The sequence below is a fragment of the Procambarus clarkii genome, chromosome 39 (assembly GCF_040958095.1).
Source record: "Procambarus clarkii isolate CNS0578487 chromosome 39, FALCON_Pclarkii_2.0, whole genome shotgun sequence".
In the NCBI taxonomy this organism is placed as follows: domain Eukaryota; kingdom Metazoa; phylum Arthropoda; class Malacostraca; order Decapoda; family Cambaridae; genus Procambarus; species Procambarus clarkii.
Window position 1 is genome coordinate 39,699,346 of NC_091188.1, and position 24,680 is coordinate 39,724,025.

General features: G+C 41.3%; 1 protein-coding gene across 1 annotated transcript in view; it reads right to left on the bottom strand.

Moving 5' to 3' along the window:
* The window catches only part of LOC123760265 (protein Star), a 38,053-nt gene extending 13,856 nt beyond the window's left edge, over positions 1-24,197 (bottom strand). Inside the window, exons 1-5 of the mRNA XM_045745779.2 lie at positions 24,125-24,197; positions 21,768-21,904; positions 19,419-19,606; positions 17,212-17,417; positions 15,645-15,798 (exon numbers count right to left, since the gene is read on the bottom strand). Coding sequence (XP_045601735.1) covers positions 15,645-15,798; positions 17,212-17,417; positions 19,419-19,606; positions 21,768-21,903 — 684 coding nt within the window. The 5' untranslated portion in view covers position 21,904; positions 24,125-24,197. The remainder of the gene's footprint in view (positions 1-15,644; positions 15,799-17,211; positions 17,418-19,418; positions 19,607-21,767; positions 21,905-24,124) is intronic.
* Positions 24,198-24,680: the final 483 nt, after the last annotated feature.

Genomic DNA, 24,680 nt, shown 5'->3' on the forward strand with positions numbered 1-24,680 from the left:
GACGAGTTTAAATATGAATTTGGAAGCTCACAAAATTGTTGAAGTTGAAAACTGCCAAGAGTTCATTAAACTCTCTCATTATGATATACTAGTTGAAGTCACCCATAATTATAATGTGCTAACAGTTATGTTGTATTAATAGGGAGTCTAGATTGTCCATCAGGAAGTTGATTAAGGAAGCACCCTGCCATTGAGGTCTGTAGATTGCACATACAAATATTAATTTCTAGAGGAAGTGATCAGTGAGAGAGAGAGAGAGAAAAGAGTGATAGGAAAGAGAACTGTATATAAAAATAATAATAATATTTATCCTTCCTTTATTATTATTTGCAAGATTTTATATTTCTTTACATGATTAATAAATATATTTCTCATAAGTCAAATTATCCATGGTGTTGCTTTGTTTTCAAGGGGTTAAACTACCCATGGTGTCGCTGTTTTGCATGGGTCAAATTACCTATGATATCGCTTTGTTTTCAAGGGTCAAACTTCCCATGATGTTGCTTTGTTTTTCATGGGTATACCTGCTTGATGAGGTTCTGGGAGATCTATTTTCCAAGCCCGGCCCGAGGTCAGGCTTGACTTGTGAGAGCTTGGTCCACCAGGCTGTTGCTTGGAGCGGTCCGCAGTCCCACATATTTACCATAGCCTGGTTGTTCCGGCACTCTTGAAGAAAACTATTTAGTTTTCTCTTAAAGATGTCCATGTTTGTTCCAGCATAATTTCTCATACTCGTTGGGTGTATGTTGAACATTGATGAACCCACTGATGTATACAGTGTTCTCTGATTGTGCCTATGACATCCCTGCTCTTCACTGGTTCTATTCAGCATTTTCTTCAATATCGTTCACTCAAGAATGTTGTTATTTTACTGTGTATATTTGGTACTTGGCCCTCCAGTATCTTCTACGTGTATATTATTTGATATCCCTCTTGTCTCCTTTCTAGTGAGTACATTTGGAGAAGTTTGAGACAATCCCAATAATTTAGTTTTTTTATTGTGACTATGCGTGCCGTATATGTTCTCTGTATTCCCTCTATTTCAGCAATCTCTCCCGCTCTGAAAAGGGGAAGTGAGTACCGAGCAGTACTAAAGATGGGACAGCCCAAGTGATTTGAAGAGTACAACCATTGTGATGGGATCCCTGAATTTGAAGGTTCTCATAATCTATCCTTTCATTTTTCTGGATGACACAATATTTGCTTGATTATGCTCCCTGATTCCAAAGGTTGTCATCATCACATCACAAAGGTTGGCACAATCACTTGGTAAACATTTTGACGATTTAAATGCACTACTCACAGCACTAGGTACTAACCTATCGTTCATTATTTTAACAGAAACTTGGCTAAATAAAGACTATACCCAACTCTACAACTTAGCTGGTTATAAAGCCATTCATAACTGTAGGCCTAATAAAAAAGGTGGTGGCACAGCTATATATTACCGAGATACATTTATCTGCAACAGTGTTATTAGTGACAGAGATGACTACTGCGAATATACTTTTGCTCAGTTTACAATTAAATCCCTTAAATCCTCTTTGACTATTGGAGCCATCTATAGATTTCCTAATACTAACATAGCTTCTTTCTCAGACAACCTAAGGAATCTTATTATAAACAACAATCTCAACAAAAACCACATCATTCTGGGAGGAGACTTTAATATTGACCTGGGTCAACAAAACTGCTCTCAAGTTGACTATTTCCTTAACAGCATGAACTCCTGTATGCTAATCCCCACTATCACCAAACCTACCCGAGTCACTCAAACATCAGCCACTACCTTGGACCACATATGGACAAACATAACAGCTCCCCTTGTATCTGGTATAATCTACGACAGAACAACTGACCACTATCCTACCTTTCTCATAGCGAACATGGACATAACACCACCAAAAAGCAAGAAATTTTCATTTAGGCTACACAGTGAATCAGCTTTAGACAATCTTACAGAGGCACTTCACAATATTAACTGGGATTCTGAATTCAATAATACCCATGATATAAATTCATTAGCTAACCTCTTCCTCTCCAAAACTCTAAGCCTCTACAACCTTCATTGTCCCCTTCTTACAAAGCAAATAACTGACAAAAGATTAAACAATCCATGGCTCACAAATGGCATTCTCAACTCAATCAACAAGAAACATGAATATGAAAAGAAAGTTAGGATTGGCCTAGTTTCAAGGGAAGTAGCTAAAAGGTACTCATCAATGCTTACCAGTATCATAAGAAAGGCAAAACTTGCATATTATGTGAATAGATTCAATGAAGCAAAAGGCAACATGAAAAGCACTTGGAAAACTATCTCTAGTATCCTAGGAACTAAACAACACTCACATAACCAAATAAAACTCTACAAGGATGGGGATATACCGTCAACTGATTTAGAAATGGCAAATGAATTTAATAGTTTCTTTTCATCGGTTGGTGCTAATCTTGCCAGTAAAATCCCACAGACTCAGACACATATTAACACATATCTCTCAGGCAGCTATCCAAACTCTCTTCTCCTTTCACCAATCAGCCCGGCAGATGTTGTGTCCATCATACACTCTCTAAAAACCAAGGCAGGGAACACCAGTGAAATTCCGTCCATTGTGTACAAGAGAGCCTCCCATGCCCTTGCCCCACCCATAGCACTACTGTTCAACAAATCTATAGAGTATCACACCTTCCCTGATATCCTCAAAAAAGCAAGAGTAACGCCAGTCCATAAAGGAGGCAATCCGGCGGACATAAACAATTATAGACCAATATCAAATCTACCCATTCTATCAAAAATATTTGAAAAAATTATTTACAAACAGCTCTATTCCTACCTCGTAAAATTCGACATACTCAGCCCCTGCCAGTTTGGCTTCCGGTCCCAAAAGAGTACCAATGATGCAATCATTAGTCTCCTTGACATTATCTACTCAGCCCTTGACAAAAATGAGTTTCCGATTGGACTCTTCATTGACCTAAGAAAAGCCTTTGATACTGTTAATCACAACTACCTCTTATTTAAACTCCAGCATTATGGAATCCGAGGCCTTGCCCTTGACTACATCCGATCCTATCTTAGTGACAGACACCAATATGTAACCATCAATGATACAACTTCTTCCACTCTACCAATTACCGTTGGAGTGCCACAGGGCAGCATCTTAGGACCTCTTCTATTTCTTATATATATAAACGATCTTCCTAATGTCTCTAATATTCTCAAACCTATATTGTTTGCTGACGATACTACCCTTATCTACTCAAACCTCAACCCACATACACTAAATAATGTTGTGAATAATGAATTAAAAAAAGTCCACTTATGGATGTCAACGAACAAACTAACATTAAACATCGAAAAGACTTACTACATCTTATTTGGAAGCAAATCATCAAATGCAATTCAGCTACAGATAGACAACATTAACATCAGTAATAAAAATGATGGCAAGTTTCTTGGCCTATTCCTAGACAAGAGACTCAATTTCAGCACCCACATTCAACACATAACTAAGAAAGTCTCTAAGACAGTTGGTATACTCTCCAAAATCAGATATTATGTTCCTAACTCTGCTCTCCTCTCACTATATTATGCACTAATCTACCCCTATCTTAATTATGGTATCTGTGCATGGGGGTCTACCACTGCAAACCACCTTAAGCCCATCATCACACAGCAAAAATCTGCTATCAGAATAATAACTAACTCTGCTTTCAGACAACACTCAGCTCCCTTGTTTAAATCTCTAAACTTGCTAAATATTAACTCCCTCCACACATTCTCTTGTGTCAACTACATTTACAAAACCCTGTTCTTAAATGCAAACCATGCTCTGAAACTCTCCCTGGACAGATGTAATAGGACCCATTATCACCACACCAGAAATAAATATCTCTTTGATATCCCCAGGGTCAAACTTAATCTGTGTAAACACTCTATGCAAATTAAGGGACCTAGTCTATGGAACTCACTCCCTAGTGAATTGAAAAACTGTAAAACTTTTGCCTTATTTAAAAGCAAAACCAAAAAGTACCTAACTTCATCTATTTAGTTTCCTACACTGAGCTTTAAATTTGCTCTGTACCTAGTGGTACCCAATCTCCTAATTTTTATGTAATATCAAACAACCTTATCATTGTGTTCATTGCTGTCTTCTTTTATGTGCTAGCCATATGCTGTATTGTGACTACCAATTTTTGTCAACTACCATTCAAGCTGTCATTGCAATCAATCTTATATTGTTTCTGCTGTATTGTGCCTACCAATTTGTTGTCAACTACCATTTTAAGCTGTCATTGCAATCAATCATAGCTACCTATGTGCTTTAATATACTGTACCTATAATTTTCTCTCATCTTTTTTTTTTTTCATTCCATGTAATCTGTTATCATTTTTTTGTCTATAAATTTTGCAAGTATTTACCTCCTTAAAATTTTCTTAGATTAAGGACCTGCCCGAAACGCTGCGCGTGCTAGTGGCTTTACAAGACTGTAATTACCATAATTGTATCCTCACATTCCTTATGTACATTCTTGTATATGCATAAATAAATAAATAAATCATAGCCGAGGGGAAAGGTTATAGAGATAAGCTCCCACAGCCTGTAAAGTGCCCCTGATGGCGTGCGTCTCAAATAGCCTCTCACAACCAAGTCCAGCTCCTGGCCTGCACGTGTGGCTTAGCCTCTAGGCCCGGCGGAACTGCTTCTACCAACAGGAGAAGGGGCGAAGGCGGGTCTCTGGCGCCTTAAAACCAGTTGCTTCAGGCAGATGGGACTCGTTAGCCTGGAAAGGCAGCTCATCTAGGGGAAGGAAAACCCCGAATTCAAACCTCTGCTGTCTTGCGGCTAAACTCACTCATGGGAAAAGCTTCGGGAGTCAACCCTGAGGAAAAATCTGGAGTCGGAGTCCCTAAGGCAGTTTGCAGCTGTTTACAGCTACATTCTGGCAACTCCTGCGACGACACTGGTGCCAAGCGTATCGGCGCCCGCCCTTCCCTTGGATCACATCGGTGGCGTGGAGAGGGGTGGATCTACTGCATGGGCAACAGCTGGTCCTCCATAATTACTGCCCAGGCCTGTGCCCTGGAGAGGACACTCCAGCATCGCCTTGGCGATATCTCAACACGGGAAGCGACAGTTACCAGTGATAAGCCTATCACTCAATTGGCATAGAGTGAGGTGCCAGGGGTTGCTTCTGTCGGTGGGAGAAATGATCCGATTTCATAGGACAGCTACCGCCCGCCTCAAGCTGGGCAGCCCCCAGCCAATAAGGTGCTGTCCCGCCACGGTCCGCCTGCTCTACTGGGTGCGTGGAGCTTAGGCCACAATCCAATAAGCGGATCATCAACCATGAGACAGGCAAAAGAAAACAAACACAGAGCCACCCATCTCTCAAACTGGGCACATGGAATGTAAGGACCGTGGCACCAGGTCCATTACTCATATCTAGCCAAACTCAATATACTTAGCCCTTGCCAATATGGCTTCAGGCCCAAAAAAAGCACTAACGATGCACTTATTAGTATGCTTAACTCGATTCATACAGCTCTTGATAAAAATGAGTTCCCTGTTGGGTTATTTGTGGACCTGCGTAAAGCTTTCGATACTGTCAACCACCAAAACCTTCTTCTTAAATTACATCATTATGGTGTCAGAGGACACTCCCTACAATACCTCAAATCCTACCTTACTGACAGGCTCCAATGTGTTTCTGTGAATAATACAATTTCGCCCACCCTACCCATCAACATTGGTGTTCCCCAGGGCAGCATACTTGGCCCTCTCCTCTTTCTCATCTACATTAATGACCTTCCAAATGCCTCCCAACACCTCAAACCAATCCTATTTGCTGACGACACAACCTTCATTTACTCCAGTCCTGATCCCCTTGCTCTAAATGCCACAGTAAATACTGAGCTAAATAAAGTCCATCTGTGGCTAACTGCCAACAAACTCACCCTTAACATTGACAAAACTTTCTATATTCTGTTTGGCAATAAATCCTCTAATCAAATAAATCTCAAAATAAACAATACCCAAATTTGTAACAAATTAGATGGCAAATTCCTTGGCGTTCTCTTTGACCACAAGCTGAATTTCCAGGGACACATTCTAAACATATCAAAAAAAGTTTCAAAAACTGTGGGCATTCTTTCTAAGATCAGATATTATGTACCACGCCCTGCCCTGGTGACTCTCTATTACTCCCTTATCTATCCATATCTCAACTATGGTATTTGTGCTTGGGGCTCTACTACCCAAAATCACTTACGTCCTCTAATTACTCAACACAAAGCTGCTATTAGGACAATATCCAATTCTGGCCCCAGACATCACTCGGTACCCCTATTCAAATCCCTGAATATGCTAGACATTAAGTCACTGCACATTCTCTCATGTGTACTATACATATACAAAACGCTAAATTGTAATGCCAATCCTGATCTCAAAAGCTTCATAGAAGGTTGTAACAGAACCCATGAGCACCACACCAGAAATAAATACAGTTTTGATATTCCTAGAGTACGACTTAATCAAACCAGAAATGCTCTACAAATCAAGGGGCCCAGGATGTGGAATGACCTTCCCAACCATGTTAAAGACAGTACCTCTCTCAACCAGTTTAAGTTAAAAACGAAGCTATACCTAATAAATTCCCTGTAACACGGGTTAGGTGTTCCTCTCCTTCTACTTCTCTACCTTCTACTCCCTCTACCCGTATTCTTACTTATTATTCTCTACCAAGGGACTCCAAAACTTTTACCAAAGCCAACTCCACGCCACGTGGTCCTAAGACGATTGACCGACTTAGGATTCTACACCCAGTATGACGTGACCTAAGCTCTGATCAAAACCCTAGAGTCGCCTCTATGCTGCCACCACCAGACCAGCTCTACAGAGCAATGATCGAGGTCTGGATCGATCACGCTAATTAATCAACCTTGGGGCTTGATCCCCACTAGTAGTTTATAACCTCGGAAACTTGAGTGTGGAATTAATTAGATGGGGATGATGAATTCCGATCCGATGTTAGAATCGGCGCCCAATGCAACTCTGCCTCGTGTGGACCCCGTGACCAGGACAAGTGTTTGACCTCTCCCAGCTGCTCGGCAGATCACACTGATCTGTCCTCGTCTGATCTCGCCCAGACTAGAACATTGTATTGTTCCGCATCGCTTACCCAGTTACTTTAGCAAGGTTAAGTTATAACAATTATCCTCTGTTTATACTGAATTGATCCAGACTGGTTGAATTATTTTACTTTAATTAGATTACACTAGCCTCTAACGGCAGAGCTGTTCCCGATCCCCAAAATGGTTAATTGAACTTTGAGAAATACTAGACATGTCAACCCTGCTGACCTATAACCGCCGGTCACTCCGCCTTAAAAGTTAGATCTGATTCGTGACGTCACTGATGGTGACTTAAACTCAATAATTAGAATACTCTTGATATTGTATCCAGTACTATTATACAATACAATTTTAATAAAAATGAATAAAGGCTAATTTTCTCTAAATTACTGAATACTATAGGATGATTCATTATACGCAGATATGAACAAAGCGTCGGTTATTTCCACCGCGAATTCCCCTGGGGGTCAGGTCACCATGCGGCTCAGCTTCCCATTCTCTTTTGTCGATAAACCACTCTGGATAATTCTTACAACAGCCTAGTTTGTTACATCCCTGTAACCTACCTTACCTCTCTATTGTCAACCCATGTATGTTTTTTTTTTTTTTTTTGTTTTACAAATCAACGCTGTTTTAATGTAATTTTCTGTAATAATTTGTAATTGTATTTGTGCTGTTTTTTCAACAATGTTCCCCCCTCTTTTACCTCTATTTTTATTTGTACTCAACGCATTTTTTTCTTTTTACCCATTAGTTTTAAGCTTTAGTCAGTAGTGTTTTTTCCTGCCCGAAACGCTTTACGTAATAGTGGCTTTAGGCATTGTATGTACTAGCTCCTATCTATAAAGCCAACAAACTTTGTAAAATCTCTTTATGTATGTACCTTTGCCTAAATAAAAATTATTATTATTATTATTATTATTATAGGGCTCTCGGAAGATCTACTGGAAGTGAACGATGCTCGCCTGCAAGACAGCTGTGATGAACAATGAACTACGCAGGCTCTAGATGGACATAGTCACCCTGCAGGAGACACGTCTGCCTGCGACCGGCAGCATACGGGAAAAGGACTTTACTTTCTTCTGGCAGGGCAAAACACCAGAAGAGGTAAGGGAGCATGGCATTGGCTTTGCTATCAAGAATAGGTTGTTAGGGTCCATAGTACAGTACCGCCCATGGAGGAGTCTGCAAGGATCATCAAACTTCAGCTTCATACAGCAGCAGGAATTGTCAGCCTCATCAACATCTATGGACCAACACTGACCTCCTCTACCGAAGCGAAGGACGAGTTCTATGATGACCTCGGCCTAACTCTCAGAGACATACCTCAACAAGAGCCAGTCTTCCTCCTGGGAGACTTTAGTGCAAGAGTTGGTTCTAATCACAGCTCTTGGCCTTCCTGCCTGGGCCAGTTTGGATTTGGAAGATGAATGAGAGTGGGCAGCGCCTCCTGGAGTTCTGCTGTCGTCATAATCTCTGCATCACCAATTCCTTCTTCGACACCAAGCCTCAGCACAAGGTTTCCTGGAGACACCCCAGGTCTAAGCGCTGGCACCAACTCGACCTGGTGCTTACGGGGCATAGCAATATGAGAAGCGTCAAACTGACCCGCAGCTTCCAGAGCTCAGATTGTGACACCGACCACTCTCTCGTCGTTTGCGGTGTAAAGTTCCAGCCCTGGAAAATCCACAGAGCAAAGAAGGAGGGAAGACCACACATTAACATAAACAAGACCCGTGATCTTCACAAGGTGGAGGAATTCACTGAGGCGCTGGTAAATGCCCTTCCTGTACCACCCTGTGATAGCGCAAGTGAGAGGTGGTCACATCTCAGGGGCACTATTTTCAACACTGCCATGTCCATTTTCGGTATGAGGCAGAATAAGTCAGCAGATTGGTTCGTGGCCAATGCAGAGGAACTGTTACCCCTCGTAGAGGAAAAGAAACGAGCTCTCTCATGCTACAAGAACCTGCCCTCAGAAAGGAACCTACAGGCCCTCCGTACTGTCCGCAGTAGAGTTCAACAAACTGCGAGGCTTTTTGCTAATGATTACTGGCTCTGACTCTGTTCCAGCATCCAGACTGCGGCCACTGTCGGCAACATAGGAGGCATGTACGAAGGGATCAAACAGGCAACAGGCCCTACACAAAACAGGACGGCTCCTCTGGAGTCAGCCACTGGAGAGATCATTAAAGACCGTGATCAACAGATGAATCGCTGGGTGGAACATTACTCCGAACTCTACTCCAGAGAGAACTTGGTCAGCGTAGAAGCCTTGGATGCAATCGAGTGCCTGTCCATCATGGAAGAACTTGACCTTGAACCAACTGTGGAAGAAGTTGAGAAAGCAGTGGATTTACTTTCCTCAAGAAAGGCCCCAGGAGATGACGGGATTCCGCCTGAAGTTCTCAAGTGCGCTCGTGGAACACTTAAAACTGAGCTTCATGAACTTCTGTGCAGTGCTGGAGAGAGGGCTCGGTGCCACAAGACATGAGAGATGCAAACATCATCACTCTCTACAATAATAAAAATAACAGAAGCGATGTCAACAACTATCGCAGCATCTCCCTCCTCAGCGTCATGGGAAAACTCTTCGCCAGGCTTGGTCAGGCTCCAGATTCTTGCTGAAAGAGTGTACCCCGAGTCACAGTGTGGTTTCCGAGCAGAGGTCGACCACTGACATGGTGTTCTCCCTGAGACAGCTTCAAGAAAAGTGCAGGGAGCAGAGAAAAGCCTTGTATATCGCCTTCATTGACCTTACAAAGGCCTTCGACCTCGTGAGTAGGGACGGACTCTTCAAGATCTTGGCCAAAATTGGCTGCCCACCCATTCTATTCAGCATGATACAATCGTTCCACAAGGACATGAAGGGAACAACGGCTCAACTTCTGAACCATTCATCATCAACAGTGGTGTTAAACAGGGGTGCGTTCTTGCTCCAACCCTTTTCGGTATCTTCTTCGCAATCCTCGTCAAGCATGCCTTTGGAACAACCACAGAGGGCATCTATCTCCGTACAAGATTTGATGGAAAGCTCTATAATCTATCCAGACTCCGAGCAAAGACGAAAGTACAGATGCGAATCCTCTGGGAGTTCCTCTTCGCCGACGACGCAGCGATCACCACACACACACAGCATAAGGCCTGCAGCAGTTACTCAATCGCTTTGCCGCAGCCTGTTCCACAATTGGCCTAACAATCAGCCTGAAGAAGACACAGGTGATGGGACAAGATGTCAACGAGCTATCCTGTATAAACATCGCAGACTATGTGCTGGAGGCAGTTCACGAGTTTGTGTACCTGGGCTCCACAATCTCAGACACCCTTTCCTTAGATACTGAGCTCAACAGGCGTATCGGGAAGGCCGCAACAACACTGGCCCAGGCTCACAAAGCGCATTTGGGAAAATGCCAAACTGACAATGCACACCAAGGCACATGTCTACATGGCATGTATGATGAGTACACTTCTCTACGGCTCGGAATCCTGGACCCTGCGCCAGGAGAGAGCTCAATACCTTTCACATGCAGAACCTGAGACGCATTCTTGACATCACGTGGAAAGACCACGTCACCAACAACACTGTACTCGAGAGAACAGGAGTCCCTTCAATGTTCACTCTCCTGAAGCAGAGACGCATGCGATGGCTGGGACATGTCACACACATGGAAGATGGCCGCATACCAAAGGACCTCTTGTATGGAGAACTGGCATCAGGAAGGAGACCCACCGGAAGACCTCAGCTGCGTTTCAAAGACGCCTGCAAACGTGACCTCAAGCAGATGAACATCGACATCAACACTTGGGAGGCAGCAGCTGCAGACAGATCTGCCTGGAGATGTAAAGTGCAGAAGGGGCTCCAGCAATTCGAGGATGAACTGAGAAGGCAGCCGGAGGATAATAGACTTCAGAGGAGGTCTCGACCACTGTCAGACGCACCCGCTTCAGCGTTTATCTGCGCTCGCTGCAGTCGGGACTGTCATTCTTGGGTTGGCCTTCACAGCCACAGCAGGCATTGCATCCAACTAGATTACAACAAATAGACAACCATGGCACAACTCCATAACCCCATGGGATTGACGGATGCTTACTATATACTCCCTGGACGTTAGGTCGTCAGACATCATTATTTCCAAATCCTTTACATGCTGCTTTTTCTACTATGGGCAGATTTTATTGTGTTTTGTACCCTGTATTTTGTTTAAGGTCCTCATTTTTACAGTACCTTGAGTACCTGGAATTTATCACTGTTAAATATCATGTTATTTTTTGCTGCCCAATCAAAAATGTTATTAATATCTGCTTGTAGTTTTTCAATGCATTCAGCCGAGGTAATTTTCATAATGATTTTTGTGTCATCTGCAAAGGATGACACAAAGCAGTGACTTGTATTGTTGTCTATATCTGATATGAGAATAAGGAAAAGCAGGGTCAATCAAACCCATAAGGGTCAAACTACTCATGGTTTTGCATTGTTTTTCGTGTGTCAAACTATCCATGGTATCATTTTGTTTCTCATAGTCAAACTATCCATTTTGTTTCATTTTTTCATGTGTCAAAGTACCCATGGTGTGTGAGAGAGTGTCTCTCAAGATTCTCCCACAGCTGACTTGAATGGCTCATTGCAGTGCACAGTGCACCGGTCTTGTGCACAAGGTCCTATTTCTGTTAACCCTGGATAGTGACCTGGCATGTTGGGTATCTCCAGGATGCCCACTTAACCAGGAACACTTTCATAATACTGAGACCGCCGTATGTCCAGGAAGGAAGTAGATACAGGGAGTTAAGCATACTTGCCACCAAGGGTCAGTGAGTACATTGGCCGGTGGGAGCGTGGGACAGAGGGGAGACGCTAGCAGCGTCTGATCTCTGGGGTCAACCGGCGCGATGGTGAATAACAGCTATGACGTGGTTGTGACGTGTTCATGACGTCACTCCTGCTACTGCTCATCGAACGAGCTAATATGATTGGTTCCCGCCCATTTGCTGCAATGCTGTTGATCAAATTGTAATCCCCTTGTGTGTGCCCCACAAGATGCCCTGAACTTCAGGCAAAACCATTCAAGTGAGGGAGACCAAACCCAGAGGACGGATTCTGTTCTGTCTACCGGCCAATAGACTGAACACCGTCTATTCCTCACCATCAAGTTAACTCAGCGTCTCTACGATATACGACACACTCGCCCAGAATCACGAGTGTGAATATATTGTTCAGAAGCCTAAAGTGACAAAGTCACCAGACCGAAACAGACTGGTATCAGGTAACCCCTGGTGACAAAGATCGTTGTGAGTGACTTAGAGTGAACTAAGGCAGTGCCGCCGCCTAAGTAACCTGTGTGTAGCTTTACCACAAGTGTACCTGCATGGTACCACAGCCGCCGCCAGCTGTCACTCGTCCCGAGCGTGTACCTCAGTACCTCAGTACCTCGAGGCGCCCGCCGCCGCCCTCACTACTACGTGACGTCACCACCTTACTCATCGCCAGTGCCAGTGTGTGTGTGTATGTCTGTTAAGCATACAGCACGCCCTACTGCAAGTACCCTCCGTGTCTACGAGCGAAACCAGCTGTCACGCCACCTACGAGTGCTTGTATAAATTTAGGTGCAGACTTAGGTGCAGACTTAGGTGCAGTCTCCGTGATGTAGTGGTAGGACACTCGCCCTACTGCAAGTACCTTTCGTGTCTACGAGCGAAACCAGCTGTCAGGCCACCTACGAGTGCTTGTATAAATATAGGTGCAGACTTAGGTGCAGTCTCCGTGGTGTAGTGGTAAGACACTCGCCTGGCGTTCCGCGAGCGCTATGTCATGGGTTCGTATCCTGGCCGGGGAGGATTTACTGGGCGCAATTCCTTAACTGTAGCCTCTGTTTAACGCAACAGTAAAATGTGTATTTGGATGAAAAAACGATTCTTCGCGGCAGGGGATCGTATTCCAGGGACCGTAGGATTAAGGACTTGCCCGAAACGCTACGCATACTAGTGGCTGTACAAGAATGTAACAATTGTATATATCTCAAAAAAAAAAAAATGTGCCTGAGTGAGTGAGTGAGTAAGGAAAGGTACCTTATCTGTAAGTACAAGACCTTGTCATTGTTTTATTGTGTCTGTGTTGATCTGAGGGATCAACCACAGTTCTCACCTTCTCATACCTGACACCGGTATAGGTGAGTCGACGGTGAATGCGTGTTATCTGTGTGGTATCACTGCATTTCACTATGTAATAACCCAACCATTGTAATATCGTATCCCTCTGACCTCTATGATCGTCTCTCGTGATCGAAATCGTTCGCTATCTCTGTTGTAAATTTCTTTCTCTCTTCACTCAATACCCCAGCTCAACACTGTTACAGTCCAGCATGACCCCTCACTGGACTGCCCCGTATATAAGAGGAATATTAAATGAGGAAGATACATCAAGGACAAGGGTTATTAGTTTATAAAAAAATAACAAAACTCATTAAACACTGCCACCACCTTCCGGACCAACCATACCTGAATGTGTCTATCACCGGTCCCCCAGGAAGGCAAGGCATCAGTAACCATGGCACTCCCGGGTAGTATGAACGTCAGTAATAAATTTTGGGAAATTAGTTTGTTTAATTTACTTTACTAATTTAAATCCAAGGACAACTTTAGTATCTATTAACTGTAGGAGAACATGGGGGGGGGTTGGGGGGGGGTTTCCAATTCAACACACAAAAATGACAAAGTAGAAAAATATATCAAAGGGGAGTTAAGTGAATACCACTGGACAAGTTATACAATTTATTTTATGAAATATGTAAATTAAGACAATTTGAACATATACCCTATTCTATTCCTCTAGAGGCACAATGGATATCTACTGAGGACATGAGATCAAGTGCACAATACCTTAAATTACCGCACTAAGGCCAAGATGTTGATGGCTGCCCTCAGCCCCTAGGATACGGGCTTGCGGCCCTCTAGTCCCGATACACTCCCCAAGACACACTAATGAAATTTTGTTTTACCAGCTTATTGCTGGGAAGGATTACTCCTCCCACCATCTAATACAGTCCCAGGGCTCCACCCATTATTTTGGCAATGGCCAACCATTTAACACTTAGGCCTGAGGTCTGGCTCTCTAGGGCCAATAAGGACTTGGCCCTTATCTCCCGCCAATCATCTTCCCTGAGGTGCCGTGGAAGGCTACATGAATTCCTGAAGATTGAGTCAGTTCTCCCCAGCTATGCGATGGGGACAATGTACCACTGTATTGGATACCCTCGTCTAGTGTACCTCCCGAGCAATGTTTACAAAACTGATAAATTATGTTCAAGCCTGTCTCCTGCAAGATAAAGGGTAAGGACATTTGACTCGTCTGGTATGGGGAAGGGACCACTGAGAGGGAAGAGAGGGAATGAGAGGTGGATGGAGAGGGGAAATTTGAGTGGGGGAAGCCAAAGGTATCCAAGACCAGCCTCAGGTCAACCTCTTGGCCCTGACAAATGGGCGACAGGGTGGGGGGAGAAGAAGGGGAAGAATGATGGCAAAAGGGAGGGGAGAAAGGGAGAAGGAAGGAGGGGAGAGGGGAGAAGAAATTAAAGGAGGGGAGAAGGGAGAACCAATGATCTGAGCACCAGATCATTACAACTAGTCTGTGAATGTGAGCTTCACATACACCACACATTTAGTTATTGTGTGTGATTATTATTGTGCATGTTATTGCCTGTCCCATTGACAGTGTAGTTGTGTTTATTGCATATCATCATTACCGAGTATCCGGTTGGAACTCTTGTGATCCCTTTGCATACCGGCAGTTAGGTTGCCGTGTTAATGACTGACTGTCAACTGTGTTAAGTTAGGTGTTTCTCCACGAGTGGATACGAGTCGATTAGCCAGACGTCAAGAGTCTCGCTAATACAACCATAGCTTTGCTGACGCCAATCTAAAGTAAATCAAGCACCCTGTGTATTAATGGTTAAGTTAGTAAATAAACTACTGTTAAGCTTTATGCGGTGTTTCCGTTGAACCACTTCTGAATACTGCCAACATTACACAAGCCTTCAGCTCTAAGTGTCTCCAACACTGAGTTGCCTATAAGTCACAAACTATAAATGTGATGAGGACCCTAGGAGTCCCTTAAAGTGTTTCAACCATTGAGGAGATTCCAACGATCAACGTGGACCAGGACCAGGTGAGGAGAGACCCTCAAGGACTCTAACTCGACCTTGCTCCCAGGCCCTGTACGGTTGCTCTCGTATTTTCTATTCTGCTAATTCCGACAGCTTCGTGAAGCGTCTGCCACATGTACATTGGCGACGTACACATTGCAGTCGTGAAAGTAAAAAAGAAAACCCCCACAAGGTGTCGCTTTGTTTTCATGGGTCAAACTAAACCATGGTTTTGCATTGTTTTTCATGGGTCAAAGTACCCATGATGTCTCTGTTTCTCTTGGTCAAAGTACCCATTGTGTACCCATAATGTAGCTTTGTGAATGATTCCTCATCTGTGCAATTACAATTTATATCAATTGAAAGATGGGGCTTACCTTCATCTCATCACCTTTAATGTCGAGGGAGAGAAAGTCAATTACAGTCACGTTGAGAGCCAGTAGGATGGAGTAGAGAGGAAGCGCCTTCACTTTAATAGCCTCCTTGCTGCTGTCGACGATGTGGCTCAAGACTCCTTTGTATCCAATCGGTCTACACAAGAATGTATCAGGAAATTACAGCAATTAAAATGATTCACGGCTGATGAAATAAGCAAATTTGTATTTTTCATGTACACACACATACAAACACACAGCTCAGTACATAGAGGTATCTCAAGATGAAGTGGAAAAATTACTCAATGGGTTAGGAAGAAGTGAAGAAGTTGGACCAGATGGGGTTTTACACTGGGTGCTGTGAGAATGTGCAACTGAGCTGAGCATTCTACTCCAATTAATATTTCATATATCCCTGTGTACAGGAATCTTAGCAGATATATGGAAAAAGGCGAACATACAGTAGTTACAACCTGTAAAAATGATAGCTGAGAGGAACCTCTAAATTATAGACCCCATATCATTAACAAGTGTGGTATTCAAAGCACTACAAAAAATAGTTTAAAGCAAATGGGTTGAACACCTGGAGAGTAATGTCATAATAACGTACAGACAATATGGTTCTCGAACAGGAAGATCCTGTGTAACAAGTCTACTTAAATAATGAAATAGTTTTTGTAACTCATAATGGCAAAAACATGGGTAGCATTCTTAATAAGTACTTTGACCTTTCTATTGATCAAATCTACATAGGTGGTGAAGAGGGCAGTTTAACATTTATAGTGGGTACCAGGGAGGAAGTTATTATTAAACAAATTGAAAAATGAAAGTCCAATAAATGCTCAGAACCAAACGAACCATTTGTCAGGGTCCTTAAAGAATGTACAGATACATTTAGTAAGCCCCTGCTTTACATATTTCATATATCATTAGAGTTGAACAGAGTACCAAAATTCTGAAATATCATTAATGTGGTGCTAATTTTACATGAATTTATTCGAGTGCCTCTAACGCTAGTGGCCTTGATGAGGACAGCAAGCCAGCGGCTTGCCAAACTCTTTGCCCTGATTATCTTTTCTAGTTGGATTTTAAAATTGAACAGAGTTTTGGCATTTACGGCTTCGATGGGTAAGTAGTTCTGTGGGTTTGTTAACCTTTGCTTTATTTGTTATAAAGTTTTAATACTGTTAAATACTGTTAAATACTGTTTGTTTGTTATGCACCTGAAGGTAACTGTGGTGAAAAAGCATCTCCTGTTCTCAGCCCTACATTGTCAAAATGCCGGCCAATTAGTTTAATGTCTTTTGTGGAAAAATTTGATTTTGTCAATAATAAAATTTTAATTTGTTTATACTGTACTTGAAAAAATTCATAAAAGTTACACAGCATGGCTTTGCTAAGAGTCACTCTTATTTAACAAATCTCTTTCGATTGATATCCAATATATATGATGCAGTCGATAGTGGAGACAACTGAGGCATAATGTACATTGACAAGCAAATCGTTTGGTATTGTGCTTCACATAAGACTAATTAACTGAATGGTAAAGGCATATGGTATTTTTACTTACTTGAAGAAAACTTCATTTGAAACACTATTGAGTGCCACTGCTGTATTCACTGAGTAAGCCTTCCTGTTTTTAGATAGAAGTTTTTCATAGGTTTCAGGAAAAGGTTCCACGAGAAGTCCTGTCCAGTTCCGTTTTCTCTCCAAAAACAATGTGTTGCTAAGATATTCGCCATCCGTGGCACCAACCTCCACGAAGAATCCATCTTTCTGTAACACAGTTATTAATCTATTATGCTGAACATGACTGCTGTATACACCTACACATAATAGTTACATGGGCAGCATGAACATTGCCTGCTGTTTACACCCAATACATCATCTCTGATCTTGACATTTACTGAAGAGAATCTAGCTTGTGATCTAGGCTCACGTCCCAAACAAATGTGATATAAAAATACCACAAGAAAGTCCTTTGGCATCTCAAAATGTTTTTTTAATACTGGATGTCGAACCATGTGAGATGTACGATAAATCACATTAACAAAGTGTTCATTCAGGTGAAAACAATCTTCAACAATATGAATAAAATCTTCAACCATCTTGAAATATTAGGTATAAAAAATGGTTCCACATATTTTTTTAATTAACTTCTTCCTGCATATAAAGTAACTTCAATCAATTATTTGGACTGAACGCTTCCTTGAACTACATACTTTGATGTACAAATAAAAAAAATGGTTGAATATGAATATTTATTACTTTAGCCACTGCAATGATTATTATTAATAATAACAATAATAATTTATTTCCAAGAAGGTACAATGAGTTGGTGAGATTACAGAACATTGGTACTTTTTACATACATGCAAAGCCACTAATAATCATAGCATTTTGAGAAGGTCCTTAATAATATAAAAATTGGAATGAGAACAGAAATAATTTTTTAAATATATTAAGAGAAAAACACCTGGTATTTATACAAAAATATTCAATGCTGAAAAAGAGAGAGACACGTAAAGGCAGACAGATAGGGATAGATTTAGAAAAACTGACTGAAGCCGGTATAGAAAAGGTGACTGAAAGAAAGAAAATGAGGAAAGACTGTCAAACAAAAATACATTTAAAAAAAAGGCTGAGAGCAAGTGGCAGCTAAAGAAAGGCTGACAGAGATAGATTAAGAAAGGCTGAAAGACTAAGACATATCCGGAAAGAAATGACAGATCTACTGAGATTTAGAATGGCTGACAGAGTGAGAGATCTACAAACACTAACAAAGACCAAGAAACACTGAGAGACATAAATCAAGAAAGGCTGACAGAGAAAGACTTAGATAATCTGACAGAGAAAGACCTAGATAATCTGACAGAGAAAGACCTAGATAATCTGACAGACATAAATCGATCAAGAAAGTCTGAAAGACATATTTAGCCTTTATATATATATGGTCATGTATAGACCAAGAACAGTTGACAGATAAACTAAGAAAGGCTGTCAGACAGAGATAACTCAAGAAAGCCTGAAAGATAGACTACGAACGACTAAGAGATACAGTTCAAGAAAAGTTGACAGACGGAAATGGACCATAGACCAAGAAAGGATGGCAGATAGATATAGATCAAGAAAGGCTGATAGATGAATATATACCAAAAAAGGCTGACAGAAATCGATATAAGAGGCTGAGATACGGAGCTAGAGACATAAATAGACTTAAAGAGGCTGACACAGAGACAGGCCAAGTAAGGCTGCCAGATGTAGACAACAAACCAAAAATGGCTGAGAGAGATAAATAAAGAAAGACTGACAGACGAATCTAGGCAATAGACCAAGAAAGGCTGGAATAAACATATCAAGAAAAAAGAGATAGATGGATGTTGACAATAGACCAAGAAAGACTGATAGAGATAAACCAAAAAATGCTGACCGAAACAGACTGAGAAAGGCTGACAAACGAAAATTGACAAAGAAACGCTGACAGATATTTATTTTATTTATTTATTTATATACGAGAAGATACATTGAATTTATGAGAGTACAGAGCATTAAAGTTTTACATTCTAGTAAAGCCACTAGCATGCATAGCATTTCGAGCAGATCCTTAATCTAACCTATAATTTTAAGAAGGTAATTTCTAGCAAAATTATAAAAAAATTTACAGGTACATTGTAAGATAGACCCAATAAAAATGGACAGACATAGATAAATCAAGAAACACTGACGGATACAGTTCAAGTAAGAACAATCAAGACCACTGAGGTAGACCATGCTCACCATGCCATGCAGGAGATCTTCGTCAACATAGGCGGACTGATCAAACTGGGACTGGTGTTCCACCTCGGGGTAGGTGAGGTTGTAGGAAAGGCTGGAGGGCGGGTCCAGGAGGCGTCGACGGATGTAGGTCACCAGGGCTGGGTCCTCCTGGTCTGATCCGGGGAAGGTTGCGTCTGTCAACACTCGCTCTGTGGGCACCACAGGAAAAATAAAACAAGAGGTCTGGTCTTTCTCTACTACTACTGAAGCTCAGCGATTATATTTAGGAGTGCCAAAATATAGTGCCGTAGGAGTGCCGCAGGGCAGCATCCAAGGACCTCTCTTATTTCTTATATACATCAATGATCTGCCTAATTTTTTTTTTTTTTTTTTTTTTTTTTTGAGATATATACAAGAGTTGTTACATTCTTGTACAGCCACTAGTACGCGTAGTGTTTCGGGCAGGTCCCTGGAATACGATCCCCGCCGCGAAGAATCGTTTAATGTCTTTAATGTCTCTAATGTCTCTAACATTCTTAATCCTAAACTATTTGCTGATGATACTACCTTCATCTACTCAGACCCCAACCCACACACACTAAGTAATGTTGTAAATAGCGAATTAAAAAAAGTCCACTCATGGATGTCAACCAACAAACTCACACTAAACATAGAAAAGACCTACTACATCTTATTTGGAAGCAAATTAACCAATGCAATTCAACTAAAGATAGACACTGTTAACATCAGCAATCAAAAGGATGGTAAGTTCCTTGTAGGCTGGTCTATACATAGACAAGAGACTCAACTTCTGCAGCCACATACAACAACACATTACCAAAAAATTATAAAAAGTCGGTATTCTTTCTAAAATCAGATACTGTATTATATTCCAAATTCTGCTCTACTTTGTTTAAATCCCGAAACATGCTAAACATTAACTCACTCCACACATTCTCTTATGCCATTTACATGTACAAAACCTTGTTCCTAGATAAACCTTGATCTGAAACTCTTCCTAGACAGATGTAATAGAACCCATAAACACCACACCAGAAATAAATATCTCTGTGATATCCCCAGAGTCAAACTAAATCTGTGTAAACACTCTATGCAAACAAAGGGACATAGTCTATGGAACTTACTCCCTAACAAATTAAAAAGCTGTCCATCTACCCCTTATTCAAAAGTAACACCAAAAAGTACCTGGGCGTAACCTCCCACGGTGCAGGAAAGTGCCGTTGTTGTTTCTCTTGGTACAAATTGTGAACCTGATACATTCTGAGTTGAGTTCCAGTTTTAGTTTTCCATTTGGAACAATGCTGATAAATTAACTCTGGAGGGCTTCTGTGCAAGGGTTAGGATGAGTTAGCCTAAGCATTTTTATTAACTGTCAAATTGGTATAAAAATGCTTAGGCTAACTCATCCAAACCCTTGCACAGAAGCCCTCCAGAATTTAGAAGGATTTGGATTTGGAAACATTTGGGTAGATTTGGGTAGATTTGGGTAATTCTATGGACCGCTGGGACTTGCTTAAGTTTTAGTCTTTAGTGTTTTTCCTGCCCGAAACGCTTTGCGTAATAGTGGCTTTAGGCATTGTATGTACTAGCTCCATCTATAAATCCATCAATGTTTTGTATCACACCCTTTATGTATGTACTTTACCTGAATAAACATTTGAATTTTGAATTTGAATGTTGACACGACACGACAGAAGCCAACACCAGCGTGCCACCCAACGATACAGCATACATAAATGCCTCGTGACCTCCACGCGGCTGACAACGTGTTTATACGAGTTGATACTGTCCGCCACCCACTACAATCACTTCACAATGATCCCTTTAAAGTCACTTCCCGTACACTAAAATATTTTAACCATAGAATTCTGAAGCAAGGAGAACATCTCTCTCGGCTTCCTTGACCACATAGGGGTCATCACAACAAAGAGACCATCACAATACAGGAGTCACCACAACAGTCATCACAAGACGGGTCATCACCACACGGGTCATCACAGCGCAAGTTATCAAAACCCAGAGATCATCCTCTGGCTTTCTGTACAACACAGGAAGGGAAAGGATATATCAGGGGAACCGCCTGTTGTTGTTTGTTGTTTAAGAGTCAGCTACTAGGAACAAAAAGTTCCAAGTAGCACGGGCTATGGTGAGCCCGTAGTGGATTTACCTGGCACAGGAGCGGGGCTGTAACTTGGGTTGATAGGGAAACCGCCAAGCCACCACGCCTATATAGCACTTGAAAGGGATCAGAATAAGGATTTGGGATGAGACGGGGGAAAAGGAATGGTGCCCAACCACCTGGACAGTCGGGGATTGAACGTTCACAACACAGGAGACATCACAACATACCAGCAGTGAAGGAGCTAATGATCTGTACCGGGTGCCGGTGGGTGGCTATACAGAACACAGCGGCCATGAAGAGCAATGTCCCGGACATCTGGAGTACCTCTGGCTGTCTGTACCATTTGGTAGAAGATGTCACCATTCTGTTGACAATATCACTTGTTAGGACTCTCCTGTACAAGACGCTATATTGATATATACTGGTGATGGATGGTATACATTTTGGAGATACTTATTGTACCTGTACTTGGAAGTATCAAATACCTTGTGCCACAACGTCATATTGTGCATCATGATGATACATTGAGAAATGTTATAAATTAATTATTGATTGACTTATAACATTAACCTAACGTGGACCGTGGACCTGCGTAAAGCTTTCGATACTGTCAACCACCAAAACCTTCTTCTTAAATTACATCATTATGGTGTCAGAGGACACTCCCTACAATACCTCAAATCCTACCTTACTGACAGGCTCCAATGTGTTTCTGTGAATAATACAATTTCTGCACACATACTCACCTCACATATTCACTTATTCATTGTGAATAATTACAATTCGCACACCCTCCGTCACTATGTGATGGAGTGCGAAAAGATACGTGAATTTAGAGACAATTCTATAACCAATGTTCCAGCGATGTGTCAATATTTCATTCAAAATGATCTGCTACCAGAAATTTTAGCCAAATATCCCCAGTTTGCTAACTGTAGGTAGTAACTAAGTGATTGTAACCTATCCACCGCTGCCCACTGGATGGGGGGCGGTGTGCAGGACAAACATATAAATTTTGACACTAGCTCTCCACATATGTCAGTTGCTTAATTTAGAACCTGTACTTGAGGTCGATCTCGAACCCATTGTTGATGTGATGACTTATATTGAATTTTGTAACTAGCTCATCAAGATTGTAACTTGCTTAGCTAAATGAATTGTGGGGTTCAGTCCCTGAGCCCATTATGTGCCTCTGTAACCCTTTCCACTACCGCTCACAAGATGGGTATGGGGTGCATAATAAATGAACTAAACTAAACTAAATTCCTTGGCATTCTCATTGACCACAAGCTGAATTTCCAGGGACACATTCTAAACATATCAAAAAAAGTTTCAAAAACTGTGGGCATTCTTTCTAAGATCAGATATTATGTACCACGCCCTGCCCTGGTGACTCTCTATTACTCCCTTATCTATCCATATCTCAACTATGGTATTTGTGCTTGGGGCTCTACTACCCAAAATCACTTACGTCCTCTAATTACTCAACACAAAGCTGCTATTAGGACAATATCCAATTCTGGCCCCAGACATCACTCGGTACCCCTACTCAAATCTCTGAATATGTTAGACATTAAGTCACTGCACATTCTCTCATGTGTATTATACATATATAAAACGCTAAACTATAATGCCAATCCTGATCTCAAAAGCTTCATAGAAGGTTGTAACAGAACCCATGAGCACCACACCAGAAATAAATACAGTTTTGATATTCCTAGAGTACGACTAAATCAAACCAGAAATGCTCTACAAATCAAGGGGCCCAGAATGTGGAATGACCTTCCCAACCATGTTAAAGACTGTACCTCTCTCAACCAGTTTAAGTTAAAAACGAAGCTATACCTAATAAATTCCATGTAACCCACCTTACCCCCCTGTTGTCAACCCATGTATATTTTTTGTTTTTCAAATCAACGCTGTTTGAATGTAATTTTCTGTAATAATTTGTAATTGTATTTGTGCTGCTTTTTCAACAATGTTCCCCCCTCTTTTACCTCTATTTTTTATATGTACTCATCACATCTTTTCTTTTTACCCATTAGTTTTAAGCTGTAGTCATTAATGTTTTTCCTGCCCGAAACGCTTTGCGTAATAGTGGCTTTAGGCATTGTATGTACTAGCTCTATCTATAAAGCCAACAAACTTTGTAAATCTCTTTATGTATGTACCTTACCTAAATAAAGATTATTATTATTAATATTATTATTAATCTGGCATTATGACAAGGGTAACTGGTTTCGCTTAAAAAAATGTAATACAGGAAACCAGCTTAAAATTAATTACGAATTAACGTATTAAACAAAAGCGATGTTGGATAAACCTATAATCGCAAAGAGATAAATGTGTGTTATAGTATCTGCCACTGTGGATTATACAACTCGGTTGAATGTCATCGCCACTCAAAATAATTAAAGAAAGCGGATACATCAGAAAAGCTAAAATTCGTGTAAAGTCAATATCATAAAAGGTCTTAATACTAAGATAATATTAAATATTGATATACCAAAGAGGAATGATGATACACTAGCAAGGCACATTAGATAACTTGTTTTGAATTTTTGAATTTTGAATTTGAACTTACCTGTTGGTTACGTCAAGCGGGAGCCTAGTATTAGAAGTTGTTGGTGCGGAGTCACCAGTGGCAGTGAGCACACTTGTACTGACTGTAACATCAGCTGGCAGCGTTCAGGTGTTCAAACACCTGCACATGTTAAGCTACAGACTGCACATGTTAAGCTACAGACTGCACATGTGGTCGGTCGCAATCCCTTTGTTGATGTAACAATACTTGTTACAGCATTACAATTATTTGTTAGATTAAGGACCTGCCCGAAACGCTGTACGTGTTTAGTGGCTTTACAAGAGTGTAAAAACATCAATGCTGTGTACTCTCGTAAACCCAATGTATCTTCTTGTATATAAATAAATAAATAAATATAATACATGTTAACAACGCGGGATTTTCGGAGAAAAAGCAATAAGCCATGCCCGCGGAGAAGCCCGTTAAGCCGCCTATATATTTGCCTGTATCTCAAATTGCAAATTGTTACTTACAGTGTACCTGAGAGTACTTGTAAGCAATCTACCTCATTTTTTCATTTTTTGCTTAATTTGTTTTTGTATTGTTTAGTCTTGTT